Source organism: Vombatus ursinus, unplaced genomic scaffold, assembly GCF_900497805.2.
Source record: "Vombatus ursinus unplaced genomic scaffold, bare-nosed wombat genome assembly UNPS02014794.1, whole genome shotgun sequence".
In the NCBI taxonomy this organism is placed as follows: domain Eukaryota; kingdom Metazoa; phylum Chordata; class Mammalia; order Diprotodontia; family Vombatidae; genus Vombatus; species Vombatus ursinus.
In genome coordinates this window covers 23,004,630-23,030,698 of record NW_020954572.1, presented here as the reverse complement: position 1 = coordinate 23,030,698, position 26,069 = coordinate 23,004,630, and the positions used below count along the sequence as shown (strand labels likewise).

At 38.0% G+C, this 26,069-nt stretch overlaps 1 protein-coding gene across 2 annotated transcripts in view; it reads right to left on the bottom strand.

Moving 5' to 3' along the window:
• Positions 1-26,069, bottom strand: part of FSIP1 (fibrous sheath interacting protein 1) — a 263,273-nt gene that overhangs the window by 10,618 nt on the left and 226,586 nt on the right. For both annotated transcript variants that reach the window (XM_027870093.1, XM_027870092.1), the window contains one exon: positions 1,743-2,247. In XM_027870093.1, coding sequence (XP_027725894.1) covers positions 1,743-2,247 — 505 coding nt within the window. The remainder of the gene's footprint in view (positions 1-1,742; positions 2,248-26,069) is intronic.

Genomic DNA, 26,069 nt, shown 5'->3' with positions numbered 1-26,069 from the left:
AAAAGATCAGAGTTGAATAGAAAATTTGACCTTCAAATACAAGACTCAAGTGAAACATGAAAGAGGTAAACAGGAAAGAGAAAATCATAAGAGACTTATTAACGCTGACCTGTTTACATTCCTGCAGGGAAAGATGATATTTGTAACTCCTGAGTCCTTTGTCAGTATTAGGATAGTAGGAGAGAAAAAATTATATGTTTGTATAGATAGATAGATAGAGGACACAGGGTGAGTTGAAGATGAAAGGGTGATATCTGAAAAATAAAATTAAGAGGTGTGAGAAGATTATAATGGAAGGAGAAAAGGAGAAGTAGAATGAGGTAAAACATCTCACATGAAACAGACAAGAAAAGGCTTTTACAGTGGAGGAGAAATGGGGGAAGGTGAGAGGGAATGAGTGGATCTTACTCTAATAGGATTTGGCTTAAGGAGGGAATAACATACACAATGGGGTATGGAAATCTATCTTACTCTACAGGAAAATAAGGGGGGAAGGGAACAAGAGAGCAGGGGGTTGATAAAGGGGAGGGCAGATTGGGGGAGGGGATAATCAAAAGCAAACACTTCTGAGGAGGGACAGGGTCAAAAGAGAGAACAGAATAAATGGGGGGTAGGATAGGATGAGGAAAATATACTTAGTTTTTCACAATAGGACTACTATGGAAGTGTTTTGCATGACTACACATCTATAACCTGTATCGAGATGCTTGCCTTTTCAATAAAGGTGGGTGGGGAGGGAGGAAGGGAGAAAATTTGTAACCCAAAGTTTTAAAAACACTTGTTAAAAATAAAAAAAAATTTTAAAAAAACAGGCCAAAGGCCTGAGAAAATCTAATTTCCTAAATAGTCAACTAGCTTCAACTTTTTTTCTTTTAGGCTGGCTGAATTAATTATGATTAAAACTGATATAGCTCTTGACTACCAAACTCATCCTATGTAATGTAATGTCATGACAAGAATTTCACATAACTATGGAATTAAAGTTGTGGGTTACCTAAAGGGCAGTGGAAAGATTCCTTAGGGGTATAAGGAAGCTGCAACATGTTTTTAATGATGACCTATTTTCAAGAAATGCTGTAAGGTCTATCAATGAGGAGATTTATTATTCTATGGATGAAACTTGTACCTGTTTTTTTTCCTTTATAAAATGTACATTTCTTGAGGAGAGGGATAATTTTTGCTTCTGTCTTTGTATCCTCAATCCCTGGCATATAGCAGAGGCAAAATAAATGTTTGACGATTGATTAACTGATTAAATGTCTTACCGGGAGAGGACGGTAAGGGATGTCTTACGGGAGAGGATCCAAATGTTGCACTGATACTGATAAAATATCAAAAGAACTAAAGGGATGCATCAGAAAGGACACTGGGTAGATTCTCTGTTCAAACAACACAGAAGAATCTGCCCAAGATTCTCAAAGGGTGAGAAAGAATGGATTGGTTGAATTAGAGTGCAAGAATTAGAAAGGAGCTCAGAGGAGCTCCAACCCACATATGAAAAGATGTTCTCTATACCAGTGGATATAGACGGCAAATCATGGAAATACTGAAGAATTTTGCTAAGGTTTAGTAATTTGTAAAAATGGCTCCTCATCTTACCTTTGGAAGGATGAATTTTTGTAAAGTTTAGGGATTTGTAAAAGTGGCTCCTTATTTCACCTTTGGATTAGAGCAAATCCTTGGGGTGAACCGACTAGGTTGTAACCATTGCCTCTCTAAGGCTCATCTTCTCTATGACTCACCAGGCATCGATGGACTTTCAGTAGGACAATCAATCAGTTTCAGATGCTCATCTTCAGATGATAGGCCGCTGTCTACACTGATACAGTACAAAGGATCATCCAAGAAAGAAGGTCTCTTCAGCCTTCCGATGCCAAGTGTTTTTGACATAAAGTAACCTTCTATGTCACTAGAAGCTACATCCCCTGCAGGCCTGGGTCTCTCCTCTTCCTTTATTTCAGTGACCAAAAATTCTGCTATGTGATGTTGGCCACCCAACGCTTTGGCAAGATAATAGCCGGGTGTTTCACATTCTCTGTTTTCAAGGATATCTTCATTCTCAACCTCAGGACTGCTGAGATTCGGTGACATATTCAGCAACTGAGAGATGAAGGATATGGAAGGCTGGATAGATTCAGCCTGTAATCCATCAGTATCTCTGCTGTCCCTTCCTGCTCTTTGTTCCAATAGGCATTCTTCTAGAAGAATCTTCAGTTGCTCCTCAGAGAGAATTTGTGGTGTTTTCACCTGAGAAAATACAATATAAGCAGTCACTAAACCAGAGAGTATTTGGTGAGTGTCTTTTAAGGGCCAATATTGTGCAAAATGCAAAGAAGGATATGAGAAGAATGAAGACAGTACCCACTCTTTAAGAGTCCAGATCCCTGACTTTATTGGCATTAGGAACTCTTGGTGTGAAAACTCCCTTTACCGTGAAGATCAGTAACTCTTCTGCAATTCAAGAGCATGGCTTGGAACACTAAGAGGTTAATTAGTTTCTCCATGGTCACACAGTATGTGACAGAGGCAAGACTTGGACCCCAGTCTTCCTTACCTCAAGGCCAGTCCTCTATAGGAGAATAACGTAATGTTAGGTCTAAGAAAGGACAGCTCACCCAGACTAGATGCGCTCCCCGCTGTATCCCTATCTTGTCAAATGGTGAATCTGAGGTTATCTTTTCATTGCTACCATAAAGTATCTCTCTGAGGCAGCTAGGTGGCACAGTGGTTAGAGTGCTGGAAGTGGAGTCAGGAAGACCTGAGTTCAAATTCAGCCTCAGACACTTACTAATTATGTGACCCTGGGCAAGTCATTAAATTGCTGTCTGCCTCCATTTCCTCTATTGTAAAATGGGAATAATTATATTGTCTACAGTTATTTTAAAAGGATTTTCTCTATTTTTTGCTCCTGGACTTTGTTAATATATAGAATATGCTGATATAAAGAAATGCTGGTGATTTATGGGGGTTTATTTTATATGCTGCAACTTTGTTAAAGCTGTTAATTATTTTGAGCAGTTTTTTAGTTGATTCTTTAGGATGCTCTAAGCATGCCATCACATCATCTGCAAAGAGTGATACTTTTTATTTCCTCATTTCCTCTAATTCCTTCAATTTCTTTTTCTTTTCTTATTGCTCTAGCTAACATTTCTTTTTTTTTTTTAATTTTTTTTCCAGGCAATTGGGGTTAAGTGACTTGCCCCAGGTCACACAGCTAGTAAGTGTCAAGTGTTTGGTCTAAGGCTGCATTTGAACTCAGGTCCTCCTGACTTCAGGGCCAGTGCTCTATCCACTACGCCACCTAGCTGCCCCTCTAGCTAACATTTCTAATAGATAATAGTAATGATAATGGGCATCTTTGCTTCACCCCTGATCTTATTAGGAAGGGTTTTAGCTTACCCAAATGGAAATAATTATATACCTCAGAAATGTTGTGAGGATCAAATGAGATAATTTTTGTAAAGTGCTTAGCATAGTGTCTGGCATAAGGTAGAAATGATTCTTTCCTTCCTTCTTTCCTTCTTCCTTCCTTCCTTCCTTCTTTCCTTCCTTCTTCCTTCCTTCTTTCCTTCCTTCCTTCTTTCCTTCCTTCCTCCAGTCCTGGGCTTTGACACTCTGTTACCTTTTCTGACAATGGACACCCCTTTCCCTAATCTTGTCCACTGCAGTCCAACACAGTCATTTCAAATGTACAACAAAACTTACATAAAGTGTGAGGAAAACTATGGGATGGAATTGACATACAGTAGAGATAGATCATTGCCAGCTTCACATTATTCAATTTGCTTGATCCTGATTTAGAAAATAAAACAGCCCAGTCAAGGTGATCTCTGTCCTCCCTCTCCTTCTTAGACCCCAGGACCTTTCACTAGGGTTATGATTCTTTCTACATATACCATTTCAACATTCTAACTTGAGGCCAAGTTGTTGCTTTTGGTTTGCTTTAAGTCTCTGAAGGAGCAAAGTCCTTTACTGCTTTCTGTGTCTCAAGTCATCCCTTTTTGTCTTCCTGTCAAAACCCTTGTCAGTGCAGCCATTTCCCTTACCAGCTTAGCCGGCGTTATCCCTGTCATATTCACCTACATGTAGGCCTGTCTAACTTACAAGACTTTTGAGATTCCTTAGGTAGCCCCACTCAGCACAGCAAGTGATTCTTGGAGGGTCCTCGACTATCTGTTAAGAGGACAAACTTTTCATGGAAGGAAGACACAGTCAAGGTAATTTACTCTCTTTAAAAGTTTACTCCTATGCTTCAAACTCATCAAGCCCTTTGTCTATTTCTTCTTGGCCAAGTCTCTGTTTCTTCTCTTACTTATACCATTTACCGCCTTTGGCAAGGAACTCAATTTTACCTCCCTCAGTCTCAGATTGATTGTCTTTTCTCCTGACTTAATGCCTAACCTTGACCTTGACATCTGACTTACTTGACCAAGCAACCACACAAATGCTCCAATTATCAGCTGCTGCTTCACCTGTTTTCAAATTAAACCTCAGTCAAAAACTACTTGAAATAAAAAACAACTTTAGCAAAGTTGCAGGGTATAAAATAAAGCCACATAAATCATCGGCATTTCTATATATTACCAACAAAGCCCGACAGTAAGAGACAGAAAAAAAAATTACATTTAAAGTTACTGTAGACATTATAAAATATTTAGGAGTCTACCTCCCTAAACAAACCCAGGAACTCTATGAACACAATTACAAAATACTTTTCACACAAATAAAATCAGATCTAAATAACTGGAAAAACATCAGTTGCTCATGGGTAGGCCAAGTTAATATAATAAAAATGACAATTCTACCTAAGCTAATTTATTTATTCAGTGCCATACCAATCAAACTACCAAAAAATTATTTTATAGAGTTAGAAAAAATAATAACAAGATTCATTTGGAAGAACAAAAAGTCCAGAATATCAAGGGAACTAATGAAAAGAAATGCAGGGGAAGGTGGCCTAGCCATTCCAGATCTTAAATTGTATTATAAAGCAGCAATCATCAAAACTGCTTGGTACTGGCTAAGAAATAGAATGGTGGATCAGGGGAATAGGTTAAGTATTCAAGACACAGTAGTCAATGACTATAGTAATCTTTTATTTGATAAATCCAAAGACCCCAGCTTCTGGGATAAGAATCCACTCTTTGATAAAAACTGCTGGGAAAACTGAAAAAGAGTATGGCAGAAACTAGGCACAGATCAAAATCTCATACCATATACCAAAATAAAGTCAAAATGGGTTCATGATTTACATATAAAGGCTGATACTGTAAGCAAACTGGGAGAGCAAGGAATAGTTTACCTATCAGATTTATGGAGAACAGAAGAATTCATGACCAAACAGTAGACAGAGAACATTACGAAAAGCAAAATGGATAATTTTGATTACATTAAATTGAAAAGTTTTTGCACAAACAAAGCCAATGCAACCAAGATTAGAAGGAAGGTAGAAAATTGGGAAAGAATTTTTATAACCAGTCTCTCTGATAAGGGCCTCATTTCTAAAATATATGGAGAATTAAGTCAAATGTATAAGAATACAAGTCATTCCCCAATTGATAAATGGTCAAAGGATATGAACAGGCAGTTCTCAGATGAAGAAATTAAAGCCATCTATAGTCATACGAAAAAATGCTCTAAATCACTATTGATTAGAAAAATGCAAATCAAAACAACTCTGAGGTACCACATCACACCTATCAGATTGGCCAACATGAACAAAAAAAGAAAATGATAAATGCTGGAGAAGATGTGGGAAAATTGGAACACTAATGCATTGTTGGTGGAGTTGTGAAATGATCCAACCATTTTGGAGAGAAATTTGGAACTATGCCCAAAGGGCTATCAAAATGTGCATACCCTTTGACCCAGCAATAGCACTTCTAGGGCTATATCCCAAAGAGATCATACAAATGGGAAAAGGACCCACATGTACAAAAATATTTTTAGCAGCTCTTTTTGTGGTGGCAAAGAATTGGAAATTGAGAGGATGCTCATCAATTGGGGAATGGCTGAACAAGTTGTGGTATATGAATGTAATGGAATACTATTGTGCTACAAGAAATGATGAACAGGCTGACTTCAGAAAAACCTGGAAAGACTTATATGGTCTGATGCTGAGTGAAGTGGGCAGAACCAAGAGAACGTTGTACACAATAACAGCCACCTTATATGATGACTAATATTGATAAACTTAACCCTTCCCAGCAATGCAAGGATCTAAGACATCTCCAAAGGCCTCATGATGGAAAATGCTATCCACATCCAAAGAAAAAACTATGAAGTTTGCATGCTGATCGAAGCATACTATTTGCTATTTTTTTTCCTCTGTTGAGTTTTGTTTCCTCTTTCTAGTGGTTCCTCCTATTGGTTCTAATTCTTCCTTACAACATCACTAATGTGAAAATATGTTTAATAGGAATGTAAATGTATAACTTATATCAGATTGTGCGCTGTCTTGGGGAGGTGGTGGGGAAGGAGGGGAAGAAAAATTTAAAACTCAAAAGCATATGGAAGTGATTGTTAATAAATCAAAATAAATTAATTAAAAAATAAAATAAAACAAATTAAACCTCAGTCTCATTCTTGAATAAGAATCACCAGTATCTGCTGGTGTGGCTCCACCCATTCCACCTTATTAGGGAAATCCTACAGACTGTGACTTACTGAGCCCAGGTAAACTCTTTTTTTTTTTTTTGCACTTTTTGCTAGGTAATCACGGTTAAGTGACTTGCCCAGGGTCACACAGCTAGTAAGTGTAATGTGTTGTGTGTGTCTAAGACCACATTTGAACTCAGGTCCTCCTGACTCCAAGGTCAAAGCTCTATCCACTGCGTAGGTAAACTCTTCTTATTCCAAGGTACTTATGGATTCTAGGTAGGATTATGGTCAGATTACAGTGGGCCTTAAATATCAAGGGGGCTAGACAGCAGTCAGTAGCCAATAAACATTTCTGTATAGGGTAGAGACAGTGCCTAGCACATAATAGGTGTTCAAATGTTTGCTAAATGAATTGAAGAAATATAATGGAAGGAATAATAGAAGAATAGCATTGAGACTTGTTGATTCAGGTCTAACTCATCATCAACTCATTGCCCAAGCATTTGGTTCCTAATATCCAGAAACACCTCTTCTATAGCCATAGATCTGTTTTATAAGAGATTCATATCATGGGGTTTATGCCAATCTATTTCTCTTCCCTTAGAGGACAGTGAGAGAGTTTAATGACCCCCCACAAATGTGTCAATCTTGAAAAGTAGCAGGGCATAGAGAAAAGACTACTGGCTGTGAGTCAGGAGTCTTCAGTGCTAGTCTTAGCTCCATTAATTTGCAGGGCAACCTTGGACAATTCATTCAACTTTTCTGATAGTCTTCATTTATAAAGACTGAATGATCTTTAAGAGTTCTGTAAGTTCTAAAATTTTTATTTTACTAATGGTAAACCTGGACCCTTTACCCTTGCAAGCTTAGAGACAGGGGTTTATGCTACATTAGAATGTAAACTCTGTGAAGGTAAGGTTTATTTCACTTTTATCCTTGTATTCCAAATGCTTATCATATTACATAGTAGGTGTGTAATAAAGGTTTTGTGAGTACGCACAACCTGAGGTTGCCAAAACATCCTAAGAGGTTAAAGGAGAAAATATATTGTCTTGACCTTGCTGCTCTGCAAACAAAGGGGCTCACTTGGCTCTCACTGAAGGAAAACAGAACTTGGACACCCCCAAATCCCCTCCCATGTCATAAAACCAGAGTTTCCCAAGCACTAAGGGGTCCAAGTCATTTGATTTATGACTTGCTGACAAGGCAATCGGGTCGGTATCTTTGACTCACATAATTGGAAAATCACTATCATAAAACAGAAAGTATAATCTTTTTGCTTGATATGATATTACATCATTTTCTGGCCAGTACTTGAAGCCCTGAAGACCCACCCTGATAAACTGACATTATCACCAGTTGGTTAGTAATGGGAAATCAAGCCAATGGTAATAAAGGGTGGAAAGCCAGAGTCTTGAATGATTAACACACAGACAGAGCAATGTGTAAATAGCCTTAAATAACATCAAATTCAGTTTCAAATCAAACAACCAAGGTGCACTTCCAACTGCTTAATTACCAGGAGTGGAGTTTACAATTGCTTGTTGTGACAACAGAGGTTGTCGCTAACATCTAAGAAGTAGTGATGCTGTAATTGTCATAAGGTCATCACTCCCAGGTATCAAAGTGTTAACCATAAAGTCATTAACGTTCAAAGGAAATGTCAGAACTTTACACTCAACAACTGTCGGTCAAAAATTTTCTGTAGTAAACCAAAAACTGGAAAAGACAACCAAAATCTGTTTTCTCTTTTAAGTGTGTGGAATTTTGACATCTCCCCAACCACTAAAAACAGATAGATAGATTTGATTAAAAATTAAAAGATACCTTAACTATATCTTCAAACAGAATTACAAGACTCTGAAAATTCATTTAATGTAAAGCTGTTCTGATTTGCTTGCAGAGCAGCAAGTTTCAAGACAACATAGTTTCTCCTTCAGAAGAGAGTAATGATGTGCCAAAGATAGCCTGTAACTGCCATTAGCCCAGCAAGTCATGATGCTCAACCTGGAAGCCCCCAGAAACTGGTGGATACAAAATGGATCACTTCACATTAATAGAGATTCCAGGACACAAGATGCTCCTGGAATCTATTTCCAGTATATTTTTTCTCCCCTGCCCATCTCAATCCCATTTCTATGCCATTTTCCCACTTCTCACACTCATGCTGAGATGAACGAAGCACCATAAGCCAAAGGCAGCTGTCACTGGCACATGGGCACCAAAAATGGCAGTATTTGCTGTGAGGCTGAAATGGGCATTTCATCAAGTTGTGTTCTGCTATTTTAAGTCATGCAAATTTGACATCTGGAGCAGCATTTCTACATGTCTCCTGTAGTCCATCAATTTAACCAAAGAAACTTCATTATGCTTCAACTTTATCAATTTAAGTAGCAACTTGAATGCTGTGGGAAGGGAAGGAGAGAAGCCTTCATTTAACATTAAATTCCAATTTGAAGTTCCAAAGCAATAGTGGTAAGATGATTACAATTGATAGTGATGTTTCAGAGTTTGAGAGGCCATCTCTAAGAAATCAGTCTCAAACTGAACAAGAATTCTTAGGTGAAATCAACATGCTAAATTGTGCTTAGGACTTGAGAAAGTGGTGAGCATACACTATGGAGCATTACCCACTACAGGACAAGTGGTCCAGACTTGTAATAGATTATATTACTGCCAGACTTGAATAATATATTGATTGGTTTTATAGAACTTTTTCTTTTCTTTTTTTTTTGTTTGTTACAATGGGAATAGCGAGGTGTGTATTTCAATGCCAAAGTGAAGCAAAAATAAAAGATACCAAAAATATTAAATTTTTTAAAAAGAAATTGAGTATATACTGGAGCTTGCTTTGTCAATGTACTATTCAAGCAAGCAAATGATAAAAATGGGTAATGAATAGCAGAAACAACATTGAAACCAATTATAATGATTTTATGCAGAAAGTTAACCAATATAATTATAACAAACAGGGCAAGTGTTCAGAAAGAACCTTAATCAGTAAACCTTTAACTCATTTGCCAAAGAGAGATGCTAGCCAACAGCAATGCTGGTGTAGAACATAAACTCATTTGTAAAAACCTACTGAGGATGATAGATGATTATGAGAAATATCATTGTATAAAGCAGAGGAAGACAATGAAGAGTTAAATCAGTTTAAAGAAAATCTGGTAAGCTCTAATTAAGTAAAGTTTTCCCCAAGATTTTTAATGATAAAAACAGAATAGCAACAAACAGAAGAAAAAAAGAAAATAATCTGCAAAGATGTTTATAACAAATTATTTTCACCACAAAGGATACGAGAGTCACCACAATCCAACTCTAACACCACAATCTTGGAAGAATTTACAGGGAAAGTAGAAGTGTTACTAAAGTGAACAAAGATGAGGAAATCAGCTAATATGAACCAAATGCATATAGAACAGATTTGTGATGAAACTCATACAACTGTAAGAGGACTAAAGGATTGATATGCAAAGTACCTGAAAAGAGGAAGATAACATATGGGGAAAGAATCTCAGAATTTATTAATACTTTAAAAAGATGATCAAAAACATCAGTGACTACCAACCTATATAACTACTCTCCAATCTATACAAAATCACCTAATACATAAATTGAGAGTATACTTGATGAAGGAGGGAACAAATAAGCTTTCACAAGCAGTATTCTACTGACTGAAAGGCAGAGTATACAAAATTCCATTGTGTTTATTATTTGTTGATTATGAAAAAAGTATTTTATTTGATAGAGTAAAATGTTTTCTTAAAGCAGGCCTGCACAACCTGCAGTCCACCAAAGGATTTTGGGCAGCCCATGAAAAATGTAGAGGAAAACATCCTTTGCATGTAGAGGAAATCCTTTGGTGGAACAGAAGTTGTGCAGGCCTGCCTTAAACGATGTTTTTCAACAAGGTGTCTCCTACCTATATATAGACCTTATAAGTTCCAGAAGTCCTTATAAACTCCCATTTGCATTAACAAGACAGGTACCCCACAGGATTGGCTACATCTTCCCCATAGTCTCTCAGGAGTACCTCTGAGGAGTTGGGGTATTTTTCTAATGCCATCTGCTTGAGTCCCCATTCTGGTGTGTTTTCCCTAATATGAATTGCCAATTACAGTTATATCACTGATTATATAGTTTTATTAGGGACCTTTGCTTAGTGCCCCAAGTAACATGTAACCAATTAACACCAGTTAAACACCAATTAGCATTTAGAACAGAGGTAGATTTACTGAGAAGATGTAGCAAAAACATAAATACAAATACAGCCGGTGTGGGATGGGGTAGGTATTATTCTACCCTTTATCACCCTGATTTATGGAGAGAATGAGATCAGATTTAAAGTAGTTGCTACAAAGAATTCACCCCACTAAACTTACTTGCAAAAGTAGCAAACCCAATGGCCAAAATTCCTCTTGCTCACAGAAACCAGGATCTCATTTTTGATCCACTGTTGAATGGGTCAGACAGGTTATGGAGGGCTTCACTCCTCCCCAGGCTCAGCTGCCCACAACCTTCGGCATGGACTCTAGTTCATTGACCCCTGGTACATTCCCAATCTTTTAAAACTCAAAAATTTGTTGCCTGATCTATTCCATCTCAAATATTCCTTCTGCTATGTCAGGAAAAAACAGACACAAGAGGGAAGGAAGCAACAGTAAGTTTGTTTGCTCGTGGCTTCATGTCAACCTAAATGGAATGTAGGCCCCTACCCTAGTTCTCTCTTTCCATCTGAAAGCTTACAGCAGTCCTAGCCTTCTCATTTGAACATGGCCAGGGAGTAATAGAATAAGGCCAAATGATAAGAACTTTTTATATGCAAACTCAGTTCTAGCTCAGATGCCAATCAAAACATCTTTCCTCACCACATGGTAAGCAGACTGGAAAGTGACCAAATACTCTCACATATTCTGAAAATCCTATGGCTGAGCATTTTCCATATGCTTATAAGAGCTGGGATCTCATTCGCCAATTCTTTGCTACACATACATTAAAATCATTCAAGCCTTCAATGACATAAAAACAAATAACCTTTTTCAAAGACTTTGTGATCATAAACATCAGGCAAGGCATAAAAACAGGAAGATATGCATTCACCGAAAATGTTTGCCACCATGATGAAGGATATACAATGCAGAGTCCAAAATGAAGAGGATGGTGATGTTCTACAGCTGCTACTTTGCGTACATGACATTATGCTAATTGGATCAAGCCTCAGGAAACATCAAAGTCTCCAGGAAGACATGCATAACCACTCAGAAGAATTTAGTCTATCTGTATAAGAAAGTCCAAATGGATGAAGAGTTTCTATTGCCCACATTATGACACATAGTTGAATGAACAAACTATAGAAATTGTCCATCAGTATAGTTATCTAAATCACACACTATGAATGGACAATGAATTGGACCCAGTATTAAATACGAAGAGGAGAGCAACCTGGATTGTCTTCTAGAATTAGAAATTTAATTATCTGTGATCTTACAGCCAATTCTCAACGAGTCCCATTCCTACCTTCCACTTCCCTTAAATAAGTAACCTAGCTACAATAGCAGAAATGCCAACATGATTAGCTGGTCTCAGGATGGCTATCTTAAGTAGAAGCAACAGCAGAATCTTCTCAGGTATATCTACTACATGTTAGTCAATACTCTTTCCCATGTGAGCTTCTCTCTCCTTACCATACCAGTAACTACAGTATGGGCAGCTAGGTGGTACAGTGGATAGATCACTGGGCTTAGAATCAGGAAGACTCAGGGGGCAGAGCCAAGATGGTGGAGGGAAAGCAGTGACTTGCTTGAGCTCTCCCCCCAAACCCCTCCAAATACCTATAAAAAATGGCTCTAAACAAATTCTAAAGCAGCAGAACCCACAAAAAGACAGAGTGAAACAAATTTCCAGCCAAAGACAGTCTGGATGGTTGATCAGAAAGGTATATCACGCTGGGCAGGGAGAGGAGAGCAGTTCAGTGTGGGTGCGTAGGCTGCAGCGACGCTGAAACAGGCCTCACAGGACTAAATCTCGGGCAGCTGTGGCGGTTTCCAGACTTCTCAACCCACAAACGCCAAAGACAACTTAGAAGGTCAGTGGCAAAAATCTGTGACTGCGGTGAGAGAGAAAATCTAGGTTTCAGCTGCCCCCAGGGCCGTGGCTGCCTCCTGAGCTTCCAGCCCACAGACTGAGGGGGAATCGAGTGACTGATCAGAGGGGGATTGCAGGGTTCTCTTTGCCAGTGCTGAGACAGGAATCTCTTGCTTTACCGGTGCTTGGATCTGGGTCACAGTTCTGAGGGGTGGTCCTGGGGCGAGGAGGAGTGCTGGTGTGGTGGAGCTTGTTGTGGCTGTGGAGAGAAAACACCTTGCCCCTTATCATACCACTTGGAAGAACTGAAAATTTTCAGGTCCCTAGAAGTATCTCTGAAAACAGCTGTACAAACCCCCAAAGCTTGGGACAGTACATTCTCCACATTGGAAGCAGACTTTTACCTTAACAAAGAATTTAAAACTCAAGTAATTGGCCGAGATCATGAGTAAGCAGCGCAAAAAGAATCAGGAAGACTCATCTTTATGAGTTCAAATCTGTCCTCAGACACTTACTAGCTGTGTGATTCTGGGCAAGTCACTTCAATCTGTTTGCCTCAGTCTCCTCATCTGTAAAATGAGCTGAAGAAGGAAATGGCAAACCACTCAAATATTTTTGCCAAGAAAACCCCAAATGGGATCACAAAGAGTTAGACATGATTGAAAAATGACTGAACAACTAAATTACGGTAACAGTTGGTTGCTTAGGCATTAACAGTAGCCAGTTCGAGGGGGAAAAAAAAGTAAGGTATGAATCTTAATATAGACTCTTAAAAAAGAGAAAACTATCCAAATGTCATTTTTATAGCACCAACTGAATTTAGACATTAGAATATTCATACTAAAATATTCAGCACTTTAAACAGTCAACTTTTATCTTTACTCAGATTAATAAATTCCAGTGCCCAAGACCAGCTTTCAGAATACCTACTAGAATGTTGCTGATACTTGTCCTAGATCATCTCTACTTTCCCCTTTAGGTTTTTTTCCACCTGCCAACCCAGCCACTCTCAATACAGTTCTTAGGTGCCCTGTACCTTCATACTACGCCCTCTTCATTTTCCTCCAGGGTCTGACTTCCTCAAACATCACCCCCTGCTGAGGAGCTATGACTGAATGGGGATGACTGAAAGATAATGAAATGGTGAGTATGCAAACTGCCCAGCACCTTCAACTATAAATCATTCCTGAGTTTGATTCCTTCACTCTGCTCCTTTTGTCCTGGATATTTGTCCTTGCTCAAATAATTTAAGCCAGTCCCATGATTTCCACTAAAATTGCCTGTGGGCTATTTGGATTTTTAATCAGTTCCTGGTTCAAACTCTCTGGATCTCCATTGTTAGACTTAGATTTCGCACCTTTGCTCTCCCCATCCACTCTACCCTCCCACACACCCCAACATACACATACAAATACACACACACACACACACACACACACACACGAATGTATGCTGTCTCTAATTTCCCTCAAAATATAATTCCTTGTATAATGTGACTCTGAAAAATTTGTCCTTTATCAGCCAACATGCTTCTACCAGACAACTGCAAGCATCCTAAAGTCCAAGACTATCTTTAGGTCAACCAACCTTCTACCAAAATGTCTCTATTCCAAGTCCCATTTCTTTGGATACAGTTCTCAAAGACTGGCTAATCTGAAAACTGGCCCCTGCTAAGTGTAAATGGTAAATATATAACTGCTTCAAGTAACATTTTAGCAGAATCCTTCTTGAGACAGGATGACAACCCAAAGAAAAGAAAGACATTCAAGTACTATAGCATACTGGTATGAAGAGATTTGCAAAGTACCCTCTCTGAACATGTCACATAGGCCACCATTTATACTACATATGGATAGCATGGGCCAGACATAAAGCTAACAGGTCAAATTTTCTCTTGGGAGTAAATTTAGAGCTATCATTTTTAAGTCTACAGTCAAATGTACCAAGAAAGGAGAGATTTTACTGTCACAAAGGGGCTGAAAATGTTTTCTAGTTTTACACAAATACTGCTAATTGTTTGTTTTGAGTTTATATGCATGTATAATATCCAACTACCCTCTACAGTCTGTACAGTACATAAAGTACAACTTCAGTAAACATGTAGCTTGCTATTACCATTGCTGCTCAGGGAGTTGTCCTTTTAGATCTGCTAATCTGAAATCTAAATCACACTACAGCCAATTAAGAGAGGATATACAGAGACTATTCCATGATATGCTATGGCTGGTTCTTTTCTTCTCTTTCCTTGATACCATAGAGAGCATGAATACTACTAATAATGGTTAAACAAAAAGGGACAGATCTTGGTGATGTTGTCTACACAAAACAGATGCTGAATTCAGAAGCATCTAGATAGCATGATTCACAGTCTTCTTTCAATATGAGGTTTAATTCTCTGCTTCACATACAGAAAGGTCCTATGGGAGACGAGCAAGAGAATAAGCATTTATCAAGTGCCTACTATGTGCCAGGCACTGTACTAAGCACTCAACAAATATTATATCATTTGATCCTCACAATAACCCTGGGAGCTAAAGTGCTATTATTCTCCCCATTATAACAGTTGAAGTTGTAAGGCACATAGAGGTTAAGTGATTTGCCCAGAGTCACACAGCTAGCAACTGTCTGAGGTCAGATTTAAACTCCAGTCTTCTGGAATTCAAGGTCAGTGCTCTATCCCATGAACTACTCAGTTGCTTCTATCTCTGTGGGGCATTGGGACTCTCTGACCTCTTTCTCTTATTCTCAGAACAACTGGATCAACTTCAAGTTAAGATAGACCTACCTCATCCCCAAATTCTCAGTTTCTGTATAGAAGCTCCAATGAAATTTCCAGAATCCCTGCAGCTACAGTATTGGCATGTCCCAGACAAATCCATTGGCAGAGAATATATGGGCAGAATAAGTTGCATGTCATATTTTACAGGACCGTAACCTAGAGAAGAGGGCCATCCTCTTCTCCAAATGAACAATCTCCATTGAGGGATACCCAATCCCAGATCCACTGTGGAGAATATGGTGCCACAGACAAGATGAGTCCTTATCAACTCACTCTCATTTTCTGTTGGAGGCCTCTCTGCCCCTTTTGGAGTGACCTTGTTAAAATGTTCAGTGACTTCATACCTCCTGGTCTCCTCAGGATGGGACCCCACCTAAGCCTAGACTTATACTCCAGACAAAGAAACCTTTCTTGTTTCTCAGGACCCTATCTTCTCTAACATGAATGCGTGATAAAAGTTTAGGAATAAATATACATCTAAAATTTATGAGGGACTATAACGTACAAGTGGAGGAGAGCACAAGCAATAAGACAAGGCCTCTTCTTTCAAGGACACTAGATTTGGAACTGAAAAGGTCCTCAAAGACTGCCTAGTAGGGTTCATTTGTTTTGCAGATGAGAAACTAAGGCTCACAGAGATCACACAGGTAATGAATGGTAGATCCAGTCTCTGGATCTACCCATGACCTGTAGCTCCAAACCCAGTATCTTTTCCAACAGATCATGCTGCAAGTTCATAAGGTAGTAGGGGATATAAGACAGATATACATATAACTATAATCTGAGATAAAACATTATATGCACTCTCTCTTCACCTACACCTCTTATAATTCCTAACTTGCGTGAAGGTTCAGTCCAATTGCCAACACCTACAAGAGGTCTATCCTGATCCTCCCAGATGCTGAGGCCTTCCTCTTCACTTCAGGAAATTACCTTATGTTCAAGTGTTATCTATGTTGTGTCTCCCCAGCAGAACGTAAGAACCTTGAAGGTAGGGACCAATATACCCCAGTACCTTAATAAATGTTTGTTGAATGACTGAATGCATATATAAGAAAGGCACAAAGAAAACGTTATGAGAATTCTGAGAAACCAGAGATCGCTTCTAGTTGGGGGAAGATCAGGGAAGACTGAACAGAGAAGATAACATGAGCTCCTTAACCAAGTAAATTCATCCTGGCTAATGTGAGCCTAATCAATAGAGTTAATAATCCCTAAACTTGAGAAGAGTGTTATTATTTGACCTTTTAAAGGTCAAACCCAAAGGCCAGGTTAAATAGATGAATTCTATCATTAATGTGAAATCAATAAATAGATGAATTCTATCATTAATGTGAAATCAATTCACTGATCCCAAAAGATTATGGGGAACTATGAGTAGGCCAGTAGGGAAAAGAGCAGCTGCGAGGGAAAGGGTCCTTATGGTATTTCTTGGGTCACATTGTTCAGGTGGCCTAATCCATGAGTCAACCCTGTCCAAAGGAGAGGTTACGTGTCAACTATAAAGTTTCATTTGGAAGTCTGGTTCTAAGTGGACAATCCCTCTTCACTCTTCGCTGCAATCCCCACACAGAAATAAAGCTTGCTTTTCCACTATAACTGTGCTGAATAAAGTTTACAATCCTTAACACATTTTATATTTTCATTTTGAAAATCTGCTTATGCTATAAAGAAAATCCTTAGAACCATGGTAGAGAAAGATCCTCCCTTAACAACAAGCAAATGCCCACAAATAAAGCAAAAAAAATTCTTACCTTTTCATGTGAATATTTTCTGGCTTTGGGGTAATGTTAGTATTGGCAATTTTGAGACTTTTGTAACTTTCAACTGCTGAAAGAAATTTCAGCATTTGCACTAGATGGTGGTGCTGAGTCACTGATTTAGATTGGGATATGGATTGTATAAAGTCTGACAAGTTTGGTGACTTTTTTTTTGGTCAACAGCAGCATGGAATAAAAGTAGATGATGGAAGAAACAGAAAGACAGTACTGGGAGCTTCAAATTTTCACCTTCTGATTGTATAGCATAGGGAAATTCCTTCAAGAAGTCAAAGTCAGATCTAATAAACATTCGTGGGTTTCTTCTAATTAAATTTTAATTACTGCTTTTAGTTTTCAATCTACTGTGCAAGACTGTTAAATTTCTCCAAATCATTTGCTGATTCGTAAACTAAATTGAAGTGAATAGGCATTTTGATCTTTAAATGCATTCATAAAAAATGAAAAAAAATCAGAAGCAGGATAAGTGAACTGAGATGCATGTTTAATCAGTTGTACATTGTATTTATTATGGGCTCTTAATTATAAGTATTAGAATTAGTCACTGTATAGGTTGTATCTGTGTAATTTTGCAAAAAAATTAAAATCCAGTAGGGGAAGAAAACAATCTACACAATTATTTGCCTGAATCTATTTGGTTGTTTCACAAAATTAGCTGGCTTTTTTTAATGACCAATTGGATTGGATGTTCTGTTTGTACACAGCCTTATTCTGAGTCTATCAACGTAGACTATAATTACCATATAATAACTAATAAGCTACGATCGAAACCAACAAATGTAAATGTTTCAAAGTACTTAGCTAATTAATTGCTCAATCAGTTTGTTCATTTCTAGAATAATTAGACATGTAAATATTAAGGGTCTGACCTGAAGCTACAAGCTTCAAGTCCATGGGTGCAAAAACCATGTCTTAATCATCTTTGTCTCTCCTTCAGGGCTTATGATAGATTAATAACTGGTTACACAATGAATGAATGAGTGTATTCCAATTCATTTAAAGGTTTAAGAAGCAAGGTTTCTATCTATAAGCTAGAGGGGCATATGTTATGTGTTAGTTTCATTATATTCTTAAGGGTCCAAATCCCAGATTAGTTGCCACATTTTTTTCAAACCTGTGATTTAGTTGGTGATAGGAATTCCTGGTTAGGAAATTCCTTCTCTCAAGGTACATCTACAATTGCTATGTCATTTATGGAATTAGAGAGTTGCCTGGGCATTGAGAGGTTTAAATGACTTGTTGCACAGCCAATATGTGTTAAAGTCAGGACTTGAATTCAGTTGTCCCTAGTTCAAAGTCAGCTCTCTGGCTGCTGACTCTGTAGTTACCCCATACAGTATGTAATACTGTAATGGAAAAGCATTTATTGCATGTAGCCTTTTAACTTCCCATTATCCATATGTACTAATGCTATTTGCAGAATTTTACTGAACTATTCCTATATATGAAATCATTGTACAAATGCACGTTTCTATGACTTGTATTAAGAGAAATCCAGGGAAAATGCAAGATTTGATAGAGAAACACCAGTAACATTTTCAGAAGGTCTAAGTATATATTGCCATTGATTCCCTGTCAGTAAAAGGCTCTGAAAGCAAGCATCCTTGTACAAAGAGAAGAACTTCTGTGAGAAGATCAGAAAATACCATGCTTGGGGCTAAGATGTGGAGAACCTGGTTTGAGGAGAGCAAAATAGCAAGAATCTTGCAAAAATCTCCTTTACACTGGGTGGTGGGAGAGCAAGGAGAAAAGCATTTCTTGGATTTAACTGAAAGAAACAGCAAAGTGTTGCTTCAGGTGTGAGGGCTCCTACAGCTTCAGGGAATCTGGAAATAATCTTGAAACCTCATCTTTTTTTTCCCACTTCTCAAAAAGCTGATTCAGAAAAGAGTATCTAAAATATTTGCTGCTATCCTGTGAATGTTTTCAAATTCCACCTGGGCTGAGTGACAGGAATATTTACTACCTGTTTCTACTCACAAGTGCATCAAAAAGAGAGAAGCAGATTCTTGGGGTAACTGGATACCCTCCTTCCCTTGAAAACAGGTTTGCTACTTGAATTCATCTTCTATATAAGGGCCACTAATAAGAACAGCAATGGATAATTCAAGACTTCGTTAAAAACCAGAATTTTTAGTCAGAACCAAAATATAAAACAGCCAGGACAGTTTCTATGAGTGGAAGAGGAGCAAAAGATTTGATTGTGCCCTGGCTGCCTTCCTAACTGCCCCTTCCTGAATCTTCTTTCTAGCACTGCCAGGGGGCTGCCTCTTTCTTGAATGGGAAAAGTAAATATATTTGACAGAGGACCATTAGACTGGAATTTCCTTACACTTATAAATATTTCTCACCTTAGCAGCATTCTCTGAGATGAATACGGTCAGAGTGGACAAAACATGCCCTCTTCTCACTCCTTCAGGAGAAGGTTTCAACACTGCCTCTTCATTGCTAACTTCTCTAATCTGGCAACATAGATGATTTAATCTGACACAACCCACAATTGCCAAATACCACCCCTACAAACACCACCACCACCACATAAACTACAAAGTGTCACAAACTTTCCTGGGTAGAAGTAACATATGCTGGAAACCATTATTTTTATAATAAAGTTATTGAAATTGTATCATGAATATACTTTAATCCCATTTGATCTCAGCAAATAAACTGAGTCACAAATTAAATATTTCCCTACTGGGACTACAGAAAGAGCTGTTGGTGGGGCAATGTGCATCAATGAGTATTAAGGGGCATTTGGTGATTTTAGGTATGCTGTCTGTAATAATTAGAAGGGGCATTTCTCCCTCCATTTTGTTTATTAAAAGGACATAGCATCCTGAAGAAGTAGTGAGGTACTGATCTCTTCCTCTCCTCTCCCTCTACCATTTACCATACATCACTTATACCTGCAACCCACTGTCAATTAGACCTTGGTCCCTATCACAGGGATTAGGTTCACTTTCAATTCAGTTAGACTCTAAAAACTTCTGATGAGTAATTAATATGTGCAAAGCACTATGTCCTCTGGGGCCTTTCTCAATAATCATCTCTATATTTTGTTTTGCCCCCACTCTCTACTTTGCTTTTCCATAAAAATCTCTCTAGCATTTGCCCTCACCAAGAATTTCCCAGGGAACATCAGACTTTGGATTGAAACTCTCTAACAGCCCTAAGCTCCCTGCTGCAAAAACATAAACTAACACAATATCAGACAGTAGACAGTTTCTCTATAACACTCCCAAAATGCAGAAAAGATTAACAGCAGAACCTCTTGACAGCCAAGAATAATCTTTTCCCTATTTTGGAGGATATCAAGCAATGTTCCCATCTGTTGAGTCCCACTGTCCCTCTGGAACTGATAGTATCAATAGACATAAAGACCTGAGATGTTTTGCATCCCTGCTATGATAATCTTGTCAATCTTTGGATTATATGTATGTATGTGTATGTATGTATGTATGTTGTATGTGCATGTGTCTGTGTAGATAGATAGATAGACCTATGGTCAGTTAGGTGGCGCAGTAGATAATGTGCCAGGACTGGAGTCAGGAAGACCTCAGTTCAAATCTGGCCTCAGACACTTACTAGCTGTGTGACCCTGGGCAAGTCACTTAGCCCTGTTTGCCTCAGTTTCCTCATCTGTCAAATGAGCTTAAGGGAAAAAAAAGACAAATCAGTCCAATGTCTTTGCTAAGAAAATCCCAATGGGTCAGGAAGAGTCGGCTACAACTGATGCACCTGAACAACACCAATATGTAACCTACAAGGATGGCATAATCCCTCCAGGGCCATGTGAGACTGGCCATCTCCACTTCTTCTCCAACCTTCTATTAAGGATTTTAATCCTTTTTGACCCTCTATTTCTTGTCAAGATTCTAGCTCTCCTTCTACATCTCTATCTGACATGAGTCCTTAGTTGCACATGTTGCCGGTAGAGGCTGAATGGAGTTCCAGGCCTCTCCTCAGTTACATTTTGCAGCATCATTCCAATTGGGCCATTGTCTCCTTTTAAAGGTCAAACCCAAAGGCCAGATTCAATAGATGAATTATATCATTAATGTAAAATCAATTCACTCATCCCACTGATCCATAGTTTCCCAAAGCAAGGTCAGTAGGACAATGAGAATCTAAAATGTGGGGCATACCTACCTTACCTAGAGAATTCAACATTTTTCAGGAGATAAAAAAGGGGGCAGGGCTTACTCAACTTTCTTGGCACATTCAGCCTATATTCTAAATGTAATATAAATATTTTCATGGGACTTATGAACTTCTTGGAACTCAGATCTGTTGTCCACACCATTGTTTCGGACTGTAGGTGCCTAGAAAGCAAGGTACTAAAGTTAAAACTTGATTTGAACCAGATCTTTTTATTTTTAATAGAGAGAGGAGAAGGGGGGACAAGGCAAGAAATAGAGAAAGAACAAGGGGAAAACAGCATTACTTTTACAACTGATTTTTAATCTGCAAAATTCTACCTATTCCTACAGATATCACTCTTGAACTCCAAAATTCTTCCCAAGAACACTCCCCCTTTTTTTCTAAGAATAAATGTAGAATGCCAAATTATAGAAGTGCTGATACTTCGTGTTAAGCAAACCACAATGGTAAACACATATTTTAAATGTAATCTATTTGGTCAAAAGGAGGGTTATTAAAACCAAAAATAACCACACATTACTGGGGCATTGTGTGCATTGAAATAAGCCCCTTACTGGCTCTTTTTAAGGAAAGGGTGAGTGTGGATAGGAGAAGAGAGAAGACTTCAAAATGTAAGATTAATAATCCACTAAACTCCTTTAGTTTCATTTTCATCAACACCAAGTTCAGCCCTTTTTTCCTGTAGCTGAAGATTCTTGAAGGCATGTGGGGGGTCCTGAGGAATGTGAGAGAGAATGTCTGTGTGATGGAGGCGATGAGGCAGAGAAGGCATTTTCTTTTTTGCTCTGACCCTACACAAGCTTAGGTTTATCAGCTCTCAGCTCTCTCCTTGCAAACACCAGTCGCTTGCCAGGGGGTGGAAAGAAAGTAAGAAACCACAAGCTCTGTCTATAATTAAAAAGGCAATTTCAGTTAAGGGAGGGGGAAAAAAGTACACAGAACAGAATGGATCAGGGATTGAGGTATGAGCTCTACAATTATCTTAAAAATAAAGCTGTAGTCAGGAAATGAAAATGCAGAGGTACTACTCCAGGGACACTTGAGATAGTACTTCACACCACATTGGGCTTGTCTGAATATGCTGGGGCTTGTCCTAAGTCTTATTTTCAGATGGGCTTTTTTTCCTACATTCAATCCCTCCAAATATATATGTATATACATACATACACACATACATACATACACACATACATACACATACTATATAGGTGTGTGTGTGTATGTGTGTATGTATGTATAAACTTCCCCGTAAGAAACTACAAGTGAAAACAAGAGCATGAGGTCAAGTAAGCAGAGAAAAGACCCGGGTTTGTACCTCCCCTCTCTGGCAGTATGTGCATGTTAGTACTTCGTATCATATAGTTTTTCTCTCAAGGCCCATTGCCTCACTAAAAAATTAAATTAATTTAAGCACAAATCCTCATAAGAATGTAACTTAATTTAAGAGTTTCATATATATGTATATGTATGTATATATACATATATATTTAACTTTTAAAATTTAGAACTATACATATAAGTTTTTATTCAATAAATATAAGAAATGCTTTAAAAAGTACCATGTTCAATTACATTCAAAGGATGAAAGGAAAATAAGGAAAGGGGAGAAAAGGGGAGAAAAGAGAGGCCATGTGGGAACATATAGAAAGAGAGAGGAAATACTAGTTTCCAAGAAGGAAGAATTTAGTTCAAGTTCTGGCTCTGATACTTATTAGCTACAGGATCTTGAGAAAGTCATTTAACCTCTTCTCACTTCAGTTTCTTCATCTGCAAAATGGGGATAATAATAGTATTTACTTCCTAGGGTTGCTGTAAAGATCAAATGAGATGATAATTGTAGAGTATTTAGGACAGTGCCTTGCACACAGTAAGCACTATATAAGTGGCAGTTATTATTGTTGTTGTTGTTGTAGTCATTGTTATCAGTAAAATAGGGATAAAAATGCACTTGTGGCATAAGGATTAAATAGCTGAATCCTTGAATTGGGAAGGCATGGGTTCAAGTCTTGCTTAACACACAGTGGCTGTGTAAATGACCATGGGTAAGACTGAACCTTTCAGAGTCACCAGGGAACTTTGATTTCTTCTTTTTAAACTATTTTATTTTTCCAATTACATGTAAAAACAATGTTAATATTTTAAAAATTTTTATTTTAAAATTTTCTCCCTTCCTTTCTTCCCTCCCCTCTCATTGAGAAGGCAATTGATACAGGTTATACATGCAAACCCACCCCAAAAAAAAAGAAAAAAAAAAGAAAGAACATTTTTAAATGTTTGCTTCAATCTGCATCCAGACACCATCAGTTTTTGTTTTGTTTTGTTTTCCTGGGAGTGGATAACATTTTACATCGTAAGTCCTTTGGGATTGCCTCGGATCATTGTATTGCTGAGAATAGCTAAGTCATTCACACTTGATCATCACACAATATAGCTGTTACTATATATAGGTTCTCCTGGTTCTGCTCACTTCATGTTGAGTAAGTTCATTTAAGTCTTTCCAGGTTTTTCAGAGAGCTTCCTACTCATCCTTTCTTATAACACAATAGTATTCCATCACAATCATGTGCCACAACTTGTTCAGCCATTCCCCAATTGATGGGTATACCTTGATTCCAATTCTTTGCCACCACAAAAAGAGATGATATAATATTTTTGTACATATAGGTCCTTTTCCCTTTTATTTGATCTCTTTGGGATACAGCCCTAGAAGTGCTATTGCTGGGTCAAAGGCATGCACAGTTATATTGCCCTTTGGGCATAGTTTCAAATCATTCTCCAGAATGGTTGGATCAGTTCACAACTTCACCAACAATGCATTAGTGTCCCAATTTTTCCACATCCCTTCCAGCATTTGTCATTTTTCTTCTCTGTCATATTAGCCAATCTGATAGGTGTGAAGTGGTACCTTAGAGTTGTTTTAATTTGCATTTCTCTAAACAATAGTGTGTTAGAGCATTTTTTCATATGACTATAGAAAACTTTGAATTCTTCTTCTGAAAATTGCCTGTTCATATACTTTGATCATTTATCAACTTGGGAATGACTTGTATTCTTAAAAATTTTACTCAGTACTCTATACATTTGATAAATGAGACCTTTTATCATAGAAACTTGCTGTAAAAAAAAGTTTCCCCAGTTTCCTGCTTTCCTTCTAAACTTGACTACATTGGTTTTGTTTGTGCAAAAACTTTTTAATTTAATGTAATCAAAATTATCCATTTCATATATTCTGATTAAATTTTCTCTATAGCTCTATGATATCTAACTTTTCTAAAATTCTATTCCTCTCTTTAACTTCTTTATTGTTTATTTTTTGGTTAGATTTATCTAGTTCTGAGAGGGGAAAGTTGAGGTCCCCCACAAATATAGTTTCATTTTCTATTTCTTCCTGTTTTTCATTTAACTTTTCCTTTAAGAATTTGGATGCTAGGGGAAGCTAGGTGGCGCAGAGGATAGAGAACCAACCCTGGAGTTAGGAGGACCTGAGTTCAAATCCAGCCTCAGACACTTGACACTTACTAGCTCTGTGACCCTGGGCAAGTCACTTAACCCCACTGCCTAACCAGGAAGAAAAAAAAAAGAATTTGGATGCTATACCCTTTGGTACTTTGGTATTTAGTACTGATGTTACTTCCCTGTCCAAGGTTCCTTTTAGTAAAATGTAGCTTCTCTGCTTATCTCTTTTAATGAGATCTATTTTTGCTTTAATGACTTGCATTTCAAAAGGTAGTTTCCTTACTGGGAGTTCCACACACTAATGAAATGCAGAGCCAAACCTCACCTCCCAAATAAAACTCACTTGCACTACCTACCTTATACCTCATCTATTTGCTAAGAGGACATTATTTTGCTAACCCCAAAGGCATACCTAAAGGTGAGCTAACATCAATAGAGAAAATAATATAAAGAGAAAAAGAGGAAGAGAAAGGAAGTATATCAACTGTCCTTTGAAAATATTATTTGCTATCTTTCAGTGGTTTACTAAATGGACTAGTTATAGCAGCCTACGGAGGAGGTGGGCAAAGGGAGAAGAAAGTACTCTCTGGGACACAGACAAGCCCAGAAAAAAAAAGGTAGTGATCTCAGTAATCTTGTAGGCACTTGGTGGGGATAGAAGAAGGAGGGAGAGGAGGAGTTTGGGAAAGCTCTCCTGCAGAAGCTGGGATTTGAGCTGAGTCTTAAAAGAAGCCTAGAGGCAAAGGTGAGAAGGGAGAGCATTCCAAGTGTGAGGGGCAGCCAGTTTAAAGGCAAGTCAGTAAGGAGTTTTGAGTACAAAGAACGAGAAGGCCAATGTTGCTTGATGTAGAGAACTTAGAAGGTAGTAAAGTGTAAAATGACTAAAAAAAACAGGAAGAAAAGTACTGAAGGGCTTTAAAATGCTAGACATAACATTTTATAATTGATCTTAGAGTATTAAGGAGCCACTGGAGTTGACTGAGTTCATGGTGGGGGTGAAGGGGGGGGTGAAGATGATATGATCAGAACTGTTCTTTAAACAAATTATTTTAGCAGCTGAGTGGAGGAGAATTGGAATGAAGAGTGACTTAAAGTAAGGAGACCAATTAGAAGGCTACTGGAATAGTCTATGGATAAGGTATTGAGGGCTTGCATAATGGCAGCAGCACCATAGTGGAGAAGAGGAGAGATATCTATCACTATATGAT